This window comes from Branchiostoma floridae, chromosome 2, assembly GCF_000003815.2.
Source record: "Branchiostoma floridae strain S238N-H82 chromosome 2, Bfl_VNyyK, whole genome shotgun sequence".
NCBI lineage: Eukaryota > Metazoa > Chordata > Leptocardii > Amphioxiformes > Branchiostomatidae > Branchiostoma > Branchiostoma floridae.
In genome coordinates, this window is record NC_049980.1 from 11,278,154 (window position 1) to 11,290,677 (window position 12,524).

Genomic DNA, 12,524 nt, shown 5'->3' on the forward strand with positions numbered 1-12,524 from the left:
TGGCTTTTGTTTATCTGCGAAGCATATATCAGCAAGGACTTGATATGAGCACTTGAGCTTAGGTCATAAAACGGTTTGCAAGTTTCATCAAGGACCGCCACCGTTATTTTAAAAACTTCTACCATGATAGTACTCCTACGCACGGTTGTCCAGCGGCATACACAAATGCCTCGGAGTGTTTCGCAGAATAGCCATGAGTATGAGGGGGTGACTTCTACTTCATTCTTTGATGTAGTGGACGTTTGTAATTCATTTCTCTTATATCTACACACCTTACGGGGCAGTTTTAAGAGCACCTGTTCATGGCATTGTCCGCATGATATGTATGCTAGTAGTAATACAGTGAAACTTGTGTAAGAAGACCACCCTGGGGACCAGTGTAAAGTGGTCGTTTTAGACACGTTTTAGACACGTGGTCTGTACCTCTATGTGTGTAGGGCAAGCCTGTACATGTTAGACAGTGGAAGAGTACTTTTTTCATGACGTTTAATTCCGAGTGACTATCGGATGAGCATCAGCATACAACCCTACAGGGGTATTCTAGTCTTGCAACTTATGCCAGAACAGGCACAGGTCTTTATCGAATGTGTTGAAATTAAGATTGACACAGAGGTGAAGTAAAGTGCATTACTTTTTGAGTCATCCTCCTGTACAACTTCTATCATTAAATAAGCAGACAAAAGTGCATTTGCCTCCAGTTTATTTCCACAACTTATATTCCAAAGTCTGCATCTGGTTTGTTCCGAGATGTCGTACAGCTTGGACACACATAATACATTATCAACCACCGGCAGAAACAATGTAACAACAATCCTGTGAAGCAAGGTTGTTTGCACTTATCTGAGTAGGTATAACGTCACATGTATGTGCACCTATGTAACAGTTCTTTTATCACCTGTAAGGTAATTTACATGAATGTAGTTCCACGACGTATGCAGCACTTTTTCAACATGGCCCAGTAAGGTTTGTAAAACGTCAAAGCCAGAAAGTAGCAGTGAGGTTTGCAGTGATTCGAATTTCAACAGAAATGCCATCCACTTGGTTGGATGTAATTATTTTCCAACCGTCTTACGGGCAGTTCTGCTTACACACAGGTGTCTTGGTGTTATATGGCCATGTTAATTTGATTATATGGATGACATCCTCTGCATGGGAATCCAAAAAAAAAATGATGCAAGCGTGGGAATAAACAAAAAGGTTGATAAAAAAGTTGCCTTTTGAAATCTAAGTGTTCTGGAAAGTTGAACACATGACTGAAATCACAGAATATAGTGTATCGAACAAGAGATTCTTCATTTTTTTTCTTTAACATCTTCTTTGACCTTGGAATATTCTATGATATTAGTAAACGTTTTCTGATATTTGTTTTTGTAATCCACGACATATATATGCTTGTTTTGAAGCTGCTTTGTACTATTTACAGTATGGTTGAAAGCTTTTCATGTATTTTTTTTTTAAATGGCCGAAAACTGATGCGGATGTAGATGTCATCTATATGACCAAATCAACATTGGCCCTATGGAAAGCAAAAAAAGCATTGTGTTATCTTGTCAAATATGACCTCTAACCTATCCTTGGTGCTCAAGTTACAAATGTCGTGACAGTACGTGGCCATGTCGTAAAATCGCTTCATGAACATAGTTGGTACAGTTGTTTGTATTCTTGGCAATGTTTTTTCATCTCGAGTAACTTTGGTCCTGTTAAATTGTTATCATGACTTCTCAATAGTCAAAGATTAAATGACATCAGAATATCCTCTCCATTTTGCTCTGTATGGACAAAAAATCATATACTAGGTACAAGTTTTCTAAATTGCGATGCTCTTGTTGTCGCTTAAGAGGGTATCTCATCGGACTGCTCCAAATCGCACCAGAATTTTGCAGAGTGACGCCAATCATTGCAATTTTTTGTCCAAAATTGCGGATTTGCAAAATTGCACATATGGACACATATCCTGTAATGGGTATTCTACAATGTCTTACTAATGATAAGAGAACATCCTTTTATTACTGCATTTTTAATGTAATTTTAGTCATTGTACAGAATGTCTTTAATTCAGTAGCAACTTCCAGTTTTATCTTGGCCTTATATGCCACCATGGAAAAATTGGCAGCAATTTACAAATTTGGTGCCATTTGGTCCAGTCCAGTGAGACACCAGCTTAAGGGACCGTTGAAATGACTAACAAATGAACTACAATGTTTCAAAGCTCCTCTTCCACATTTTGTATAGTACCAACTGGAGGATCTGTCTAGTACACACCCAGTACCTGGTGATGCCCATTGTACATGTATTAGGCTCATCAAGCAATACACAACTTACATCAATCCCAATGACAGCCCCAAATGACAAAGTTTCTCCACAGTCTAGATTATAACCATAAATTACCTATGTCCTCTCTTCAAAAACAGTAAATTGCAAATTTCTTCTTAATTCAGAACATCTTGTTCAACCATGAGTGGTTTACACAATTTTCCCCAGAATATTATATAATAACATTGTATTTCCCATTGATCAAACAATACAACTAGAAAAAAATTACTGACTGTTACGCTCTGTTAAGATAGCCTGGCTTCCTCTGTAGGATTTACATGCTAATTGGCAATTCAGAAGGGACCTAAATTCTATCAAGGCCATGGCCTACATACAACCCCCCTCAAAAACAATATGTTAAGAAGTCATTTGTAACTTCTTGTTTAAATTGATTGTTCGTTATCTAACCAAGTAAAATACCAGTGACAGCATTACCTTAGTAATTATAGTTAAAGTAAAAGGAAAGCAGCTGTATACATGTATACAGCTGCTTCAGTTTACTGAAATTGGGTATTGTATAGATCTACTAGTAGTACAACTAAATTGGTTCTGGACTCTAACTTAAGTTTGAATTCCATATCATGACAAGGGTGATGACGTACCATCATTAACAGACTTATAGTTAGTCCTCTTATTTGGTCCCATGACAAAAACATTGCCATATCTGTTCTTGACAAAGTTGCTTGCGAGATCACAATGTCTTAGTCTAGCTGTTAAAGTTTGCTTGCAGTGTTTGGTCATTCATAAACTAGTGAATCATGAGGTTTTCAACCCTAAAGTCTCTTTTTTCTGTGGGTAAATTTGCAAAGAAAATGTAAGCGGGGAAAGATCCAAACTTAGAACGTTCTGTGTCTCTAAACCGTTCTTTTCAACATAATTATATCCAATGTCGGAATGATCTCAATCTAAAATACATCTTCCTTTCTTTGACATTCTATAATGAAGATTATAAACAGAAACGATACCAAAGTCATTGTGCAATTGTTCACAGAATTCAGACAATTTTGTTGAAAATCATGACATTAATCGACAATTGATCCACTCTAAGTTATTGACAACATTTCATGACAGGAACCTCAAAGTAGAATAACTGTTGTCGAGATAACTCAATAAGAAGGAAAAAATAGCACTACTGGATTAACAGTGGAAAACCTTGCCCTTCAACAATGTAATACTATCTATATCCAATTCATCAAGTTATTTGACAGCAAAGTTTTTTTAATACCCATGTAACTTGGTCATTTTGGGGACTGCATTCTTGCTGCAACTCCACTGTGCAAGAATGAAAATTCATAAAGGAATGTTGGTGTGAAAGAAAGGAAAACAACTTCACTTCTGACAAATTTTACAATAATTAGATTTTGTCATCATTAAGGATATGCAATATCCATTACATTAACATTAACAAATATAGCTTTTCCACCTGCGTCAATCCACATATACTTCATACAGTATAAATAGACAATATATTATATCTATAACCATTGTGCATTGAATGACCCACAATCATAGCATAATGATAGAATAAGTTAGGATAAAGGTGTTTATGACACTGACACTGTTTGCATTCAGCCTGCATTAAATCACATCAATCTCTCCATATATATATCTATATATTTTACTACACATACACACATATATGTCTATATTGTCTATATATATATTTATATATATATTACACACATTTTGATATTTCAGAAACATGTTGCCACAGAACTTGCTTAACACTGATATGTATCATAATCACTACATCTGCCACCCTCACAAAACACTGGAGGTCCAAAAAACATCGATCTTGCACAAAAATACAAAGTCATGACAAATATATTTGCCATGATTGCTCATACATTTACACTGATTCAAGAACAACATTGCACCTGGGATGTAGAGACCATCTTGATAATTTGGGTAGTTTCCATCAAAAATGTACTCTTGTAGCAAATTTGAGGAGAGGGGCTCATAGATAGTTTACAAAAATAGAAGCAGCTCTTTTTTGCAGTATCTTTTTATCACCTGTCCACAAAATGTACATCAGTGAGAAATCTGGCTACGAATGGCACAGTTCCACTCAGATTCAGACAAGGGGGATCCCATCCAGTCACTCCGACAACTTGCAAGGCAAAATTGACTGCGGGTAGGACTTGGTAGATTGAAATATTTTTGTTTTTCAGTTCGCTTGAATTCTCAAAATCTCTTCTAAGAACACAACATCCCCCTTCCCTCAGTAAGTAGAACAGTCCAAGAACATCTACATCGCGAAGCTATATCAACTACACTCTATATATGTCATTTGGTGACCAACTACATCAATTCCACTAGAGTGTACATCTTCAAGAGTGACACAAGTCAACAGCAATACAAAAGTTGGTCTGAATTGCAAGGTGACTTGAAAGATGTACAGTAGTAACCTTGTGAATACTGACCATGGCACAGTAGTTGTTGTGCTTTTCTCAAGCAACAAAAGTCTGCAGATTACCAGCTCCCAGAGAGGGGGCGCTATTGAGACGATAATGATGTGAACTTCATTGTCCTGTGCCCTTCGTGCTCCCTCACTAAATACCAGTCCCTCTGCTAAATGTTAAGAGTTAAGCCAACGCTTTGACTATTTTTGTTTTATGGACGGTATATCTGGGAAAATTCATACGTACTACTGAGATAACCTTATCTTCCTAAAAGTAGCAGTGATCATCTGAGTTACATATGATATTATAACGCATCACATCAAGTGATGCACATGTTTGACTGGCCCTGATCAGCATCAAACTTCTGGGGACATGTAAGTCAGTAAATTGATGCCTTAAAATCTCTTGGACAGAGTGCAGCATTTATGTCAGTTTCATCTATTTCGAGATTGTTTGTTTCTTTAGTAAATGCAGTTTCATTTCATATCCCGATCTCTCTGACACCTAATACCTATTGTTTCAACAATATTTCCCTTCGAACTAAAGTACGCAAGCTTTGGCAGCTAGAATTAGTTCTAGTTTATGCTAGCAAGACATATCCATTCCCAACCTAGATCATTGTAATTGCATGTGGTCATATTATGTAGAGTCAAAGTGCTCAAACTGAAGAATAAGCGTAGTAGTTTTTTTCAATATAGACAATTGTTCTAAATCCTGCAATATCCCTCTAGCTAGTAAGCTACTAGTATGTCAAATATCACTATTTTTCCGTTTAGAATGAAATCTTAAGAGTACCTATGAGAAGATTGAGAAGTTGCTAAACCGTAGACACTACCTTTGACAGCTGCTTGTCTTCAGCATGAATGACATCAATTCATGAATTGTGGAATCAAAATATAGTTGACTTCAAGCAACTGTAAATATAGCATAAACCTCAGGATCTAGAATGCTATAAAATAATCCCTGCCACATTGAGGCTAACAATCATTACACCATGTGTGTTTCGGACTATCATGTTGAATTTTAATCATTGGGAATGAAAGCTGAAATAACCATTTGGCTTGTCACTGAGGCATTACCAAAACGTTTGGGGAATGCAGAATCGGGAAGATGTTCATATGATCAATTCCATGTCAAACTTCATCTCTAAGTGTCTAAATTTGGTGGAATGTTCTTGTATTTAGGTAGAGAGGTTTCAAAATGACTTGAGTTCGCAACATGTTCTGATATAGTAACTTCTTGAGCCTGCATTATACGCCATTGTCTTGGATAAATTCTATTTCCTGTACTGTTGTTGAAGCAATGCTCCTACACACAGCCAGCAACACCAATGCCAGAACACACTCACTTTTTACACAGCTCTGACGGTCACGATGCATCTGAACAAATTTCATCCCAACAGCTAGAGGCCTTCTATAGAATCCTTTAATATTGTCCAGGTGGCACACAGAGCAAAGTTTAAATGTAGCACATTATGCAATAGGTCCAGCCTTCGAGAGTATATAATGAATACACAACAACCTTTTTTTGGTCACCTTGTTTGTAGATTACGGGTCAAACACCAAGGACTCCTCACGGCCGACATGCGTTGTACGTGTGTTGTGTCAGCCTTCCCATGTCACACACTTCTGGAACTATGTAAAGAAGGATAGCTGAGCTGGTTTTACACAATCTGAGGTCAAGTAAACTTTTCATGTCACACACTTCATCACAATCACATTAAGCAGCAGTCTTAACGGCAAAGTTTTCATCGCGGCGCGGCTTTCTCTTTTTCTTGACCGGCTTGTCCTCGACCCAGTTGCCGTCAGGACTGATGTCGATGGCCAGGAAGTTTGCGCCTTTTCCAGTCCGCAGCTTGGTCTTCTGCTGGGCCATCACAGAAGTTTCTATTGAGGTTACATCTATGGAAAATACACCATCCATTAGACACCGATTGTGGGCTCACAGTTCAGAAAGGGTAAATATCAACTTTGACCCTCACCAATCATACAAAATAAATTATATCAGCGGCTCCAAAAAATACATGCAAGTGTGAAAAGTCTGAAAATAGTAAATTAAGAATTGTAAAATTAACTACAAGGTTTTCTAAAGCCAGTCAGTCAAATCAACATAAAGAGTTTCAGGGTGAGCCAAACATGTGGAAGCCTGTGCACATGAGGTTTGGACAGAGAAGACAAACACTGTGTGTTTGATTTCTATGTTGTAAATTGTACTTATGAGGTTTGCATCCATATGAAGGAATGACATCAGAAGGAGGAGCTTGGAGACCAGGTGGTCTCTCCAATGGTTCAGAGTAAGGGTGGGTACAGGTACAGGAAATTTAGGTACAGGTACGGTTCAAGTCCAGAGGATAAGGTCCCAGTCTGGACGTGAACCTGGACTTAATTGTTTATGAAATCTTGTGAATGGGCAATACTCAAAACAATGGTCCAATTTTCTACAAAATAATCTACTTGATAGAGTGTCCAACCCTAACTTGCATTCTAAAATCCTGTCTTCATGTAAACTTTACCAGTAAACATGTAAACCTTTGCTGATATAATGTGGTAATTATCTATTTGGTCCAAAATCCGGTTCACTGATTCTTTTTCAGGTCTGCTTTTTTCAGACCGGTCCAACAAGAAAATAAACTGTTATCTACCAGGACCCACCCCTAGTTCAAAGGAATAAGCAAAGAAAAGTGCATGTCTGACCTGGAGTTCTCTGTGACCATGCGTTGGTCCCCCAGGGTGTGGTGGGTGGAGGGGAGGTGCTGGTGGGACTTGCAGCTGGAGACTTAGTCTGCAGGGACTCCTCCATCTCCATCTCATCTGCCCAGCTCAGCGGACCTGACCCGCCCAACGTCAGGGGCTCCAGTTTATTCTCTACCTTCTTCACAACCTGAAACACAATTGTCAAATGTTTACAACTACTATAGCTGAAGGAACTCTTTTACATATAGGACCATACCCAAAGTTAGAAACTGTAACCACATCTAAGATGCAGCAGCTAATGAAATAAGTGCAAAGCTAGACAAACAGAACAAGAGGTATATGATATGGCACATGTGGTTTTTTGATATGCTAGGATATGACACATGGGGTTCAATGATTGTTATCATAATTATGAGCTGTTGTATGTTATACATGCTGTAAATATTTTTGGTACATTGTCACTTCTGGAAGAGCAGCTGTCAATAAACGTAATAAACTACTGTAACAATATATCTAAATTTTAAACATTTCATCCTATAGATAAGTTCAATATGTTATAGGAGTAGACATTCCTTTAGCGCATACAGGTGAATGCATTGTTAGTGTGAAGGGTAGATCAACACCATAATATGTCTTGCCAGTATTTTCTGTCTTTAGGAAATGCCCATGGTAGTATGATGTGGACAATGAATCAGACTTCTGAGATGGTACCTACTGACGAGAAATGTTGAAAAGACTTCTTTTTCTTCTATTATCATACATTTCACTATTGCATTTCAGTTTTGTTGCGAATAAAAATGTGAAACCAAGGTCAAATACCCCAGACCTGTTCTACTTCTGATACTAAATGCATGTCCATCTCAGGAGGGCGTTGACCTGTCTGACGTGATTGGCATACACAATCCAGAATAGCGTGGGTTGTGCTTCATCTGACATGGGTGTGGTCTCATGGGACTAGTACATTAACAACCTTGATATACATGTATGTAGATTGCTGTACCAACTGCATAAACAGGCACAAGCCTTTATAACATGCCATGACATCCATAGATTAACCTTGGATCTTTTCCTTTCAATCAAGTCCTGAAAGGTGTTAAATCTGACAGCTGGCAAACTTCAGGCAATTTTGATGAATATGTAATGAAGATGCCATTGCAAGAAAATGTATTTCTTTCCTCCCCTTATTACATGCCAATGTCAAAATCAAATAAGATCACATAGCCCCCCTCTAGCTTCTTCCTTTACAGCTTTTGGGACAGGTTCCAAACTCTGCCTATAACTAATAAATCAAAAGTTGTGTGAACCTAACGGGGGACGCCCTAAGACGGTTCCCGTCGTAAGACGGTACGGATTTTTTCCTGATCTTATTATCCATAAGTACACCGTGTTTGTTACCACTGACTATGCTGATTACAAAGGTAAATAAACCAAGTCCATGCACATAGCTTTAATTTGCATTCCAAGTATACTTTAACATATTTACTTCATGTTTTAAAAAAAACAGAATTCTAACAGTAATGTTGACAGTGCTGAATCACTGCGGTCACTGGCCTCTGCGTATTGGCGGCTCGTGTCGCTAACTATACGAACTCTTTCAATCAGTCACACAACTGCCATGATACACATAAATAAAGCTCCATAAAACACTATGAATATGGGTCTTCAAATTTTTGTTGAGTAGAAAAGCAACCAAAAGGAAGCGACATTAACATTGCCACCATTGTACTCCCAAGGGAGTGTGGCCCTGAAGGTGGCAGACTAGAGAACGCTCCAAAGATTTATTTGACTGTAACAAATGATTCGTGCTGTCTATGAAAATAAGACTTGATAGAGAGATGTAGATGATATTTTCATATAATCAGACAGAATTTTGTTGATGTTGGCGGTGTCGTTTTTTCGTAATGGTTTTTTTAGTCGGGCATTCACAATCAGTGCATTCAGCCCATTGCCCGTGAAAACATCAGCTGGATTGTTCTAGGTACAACCTTCCTCATGTGAAACAAGAGGTACATGCAGTCACGATTTTACTGTCAAAAGAAAGCTAAAATATCATACTATCAATTTTTTTCTGTGTACTTAAATTTACCACTTACTTCTGAAGAGAGCAAAATGTAAAAAAAGCGTACCAAGTTAGGCACACTGTCCAGCGTAGCACAAAATTGGAAGGTTACATACACGAAATTGTCTCACAGTGCTTGCCGCTTGTAACACGCAGCGCGAAAGGTTCATGAACCACATGAATGCATTTCTTATTCAAGTATGTTGTTCAAATCAATGTGTAAAAAATTCAGTCATCAAAATTTGACCACTCTCAGGCAACTAGCGATGGAGCGCCATGAGTTTGAGCGCAAGAAAAAGCGTACCGTGTTGGGGCACATCCCGTTACATCAAATGCCAACTACAGCAGCAGTGTGAGATGTTATATTATCAACTTCATGAAGAATAATTGAAAGAAGGCACATTAAGTTTATTTTATTGTTCATTTATTTCCTTGAGGGAAAATACTGCATGCGTGCAGTTTTCAATGTGCTTTTGGGAGAAACCTGTGTAGAAAGTTTCACATTTTAACTTCTTAAAGAGTTAGCATGTGCACCTGTGTGAAGACTGCCTTTTCAGTTCACAGCATCATCATCCACCACCTGCAGCCTTAATAAGCCGTAGTGAGAACCTGCATTTATCCACAAAGCTGGCACGTGTTTTCTCAACAAAAAAGTTTCCTCCTCCACTCATAATGAGTGATAGATAATTGTATCCTTGAAGCATCCAGTATATCCCACCCATTTCTAATTTTACACAAGAGGAAAGAGTTTCAACTTAGCTCAAGAGACTTCCCACACAACTTGAAAAGAGTCCGACTCTTATCCAGGTGTCTTGTAAAATAAAGAATTCATGACAGTAATTGGCTAATTAAGGGTAACTGCCACATAGAGACACAATTATCGTATCTAAGGGTATTTATAGAGCCAATAATGGACCGAAACAAGGTCTGCATAGACCCTTGATAAGCCCCAAGTGCTACGTTAATTTGGATTAATTGGAAACGGTCTATTCAGGATTGTTACTTTTATGGTTATGTAAGTCCAGACAACAATCCTTGTTAGTGAATATAGTGCTACAGTCAAAAGCAGGTGACAAATTATCTAAGAGTCACACATCTTTGCATACTTTCATCAAGTCTTGACTGCTCAACAAAAACTTTTGACTGATACAACCTTGTTTAATTGCAGCACAAAATATTCACCATGAGTCATGACCAGGGGTTTGCACAATGTACATGACTTGTACATGTATACAGTAGACATTTCAGTACCTTGGACAGAGGCAACAGCAAAAATGATATTGCAGTTGCATACTTCTTGCTGTCACCTAAATGAAAATATTTTGATCTTACAACACAAAATTCCACACAGCAGTTCATTCATCGTGTATTTCTTTGCTTTAAACAACTACTGTTTAATACTGTAACATGTTAACTACTATTTACTACTTGTGGCCATGAAGGTATAAAAAAACTTTTGATTTTCAAAACCTTCTTAACAACTTAAACACAGTTGCATGGTCTTTCTGTATCCTAGTCAAAATTTCTCAACATATTTATTTACCTTTACTCTTGGTGAGAAATCCTACAAATTGTCCATATATAATGAAATAATGTCTCCAATTCCACAATCATTACTCAGAGTTACTTTAGTCATCCCCAGATGAAAATACTTGTGGGTGCATGGGAACATACAGGTGGTCGATAGTATCATGCAACAATGTAGAACTAGTACCATTTGGAATGCATATATTCTGCTTCCTCCCACGCGCGTCTGGATTTCTCATTATAAAACCCTTACACCCACACCTTCAATTTCCTGAACAAGCAGATATTTATCTGCAATTCTACTTGGCCCCCCTGGCAGTTGGAACTGAGCAATTGTGATGGGGGAAGACGAGGAACATATCTGACAGATTCACCTCAGGCCACATTATCATAACAATATGAGCCTTGAATCTAGAAATTTTCAAAATTTCAGAAACAGAGAATTAAAGAAATAGAATTTGGCAAAATTTACTTGCAAATTAGAAGGTGAGTTCCTCTATATCCAATTAAAATCAGATGACTGATTGATTTGTTGATCACATTTTCCTTCAAGAGGGTAATGAGTCAAGTTTTAATAGAAAATTGATCTTGATTGAGTGAGATATGCTGGAGCTGTGACTTGTACATTAGACACTTAGACACTTCAGCACCTTGGACAGAGGCAACAGTGAAAATAATAATGCAGTTGCATACTTCTATTATGTAACCAACGTTTGGTTCACATTTCTATTGGTGGTCAACACTGCATTACGGCCATATGTCTGTTGCATATGATATCTTAACAAACTGACCTACTGACAAATGATGTATATCCTTATCCATGCTCGGCAGAACTTCACTCATCTGTGCCTCCAATACGAACCTTCGCTGCAAGAACCCGTTTAGCCACTTCCACGGAAGCAAATCACCCTTTTTTCCTCCACAATCCTCCTACTAAGGAAGTTCCACGCTCAGAGCTTTTTTCCAATAACAACTTCGCTATGGAATGAGCTTCCACGGACCTGCTTTCCCATGGGATACAATCTACAACTGTTTAAGTCAAGGGTTAACACACATCTTTCTTCACTATACAGTATTGTAACCCAAAACGTCTAAGTGGCTCCAACAGCCTTGTTTTGCAGTGAACTCTAAGTAAATAAAAAAATAAAAAAAAGCACTTTCTTACTTACCAAAAATCTGCCAATCATAAGGATCTGGAACAGTCCAAGAATGGCATAAATTCATTCTATTTTGTTTGTTTGCATTTTTGAAAGTTTCCACGCATTGACATTTTTCAACAGAGGCAAAACATAAACAGACACAAAGACGGAAAATGTTTCAATCAGCTTCAGCAAGCTGTTGCCAATAGACCAGTGATTTCATAGCGAATGCTTAATATACAGTAATAATTCAGCTATTATTGTCTAGGTACACTAGGGTTCTCAAATGGTCATAAATTTTCCTTGGTTGTCAAGACGCCTCACAGATGCAGCTTTAAGTGATTGGAGTACCTTTCAGTTTTACTGAATCTGGAGGCAGATTCAGAAGAAA

The 12,524-nt window shown here is 37.9% G+C and overlaps 1 protein-coding gene across 1 annotated transcript in view; it reads right to left on the reverse strand.

Moving 5' to 3' along the window:
- Window positions 1-683: 683 nt before the first annotated feature.
- The window catches only part of LOC118403743 (stress response protein NST1-like), a 58,500-nt gene continuing 46,659 nt past the window's right edge, over window positions 684-12,524 (reverse strand). The window contains exons 10-11 of the mRNA XM_035802547.1: window positions 7,409-7,595; window positions 684-6,616 (exon numbers count right to left, since the gene is read on the reverse strand). Of these exons, the coding sequence (XP_035658440.1) occupies window positions 6,435-6,616; window positions 7,409-7,595 (369 nt within the window). The 3' untranslated portion in view covers window positions 684-6,434. The remainder of the gene's footprint in view (window positions 6,617-7,408; window positions 7,596-12,524) is intronic.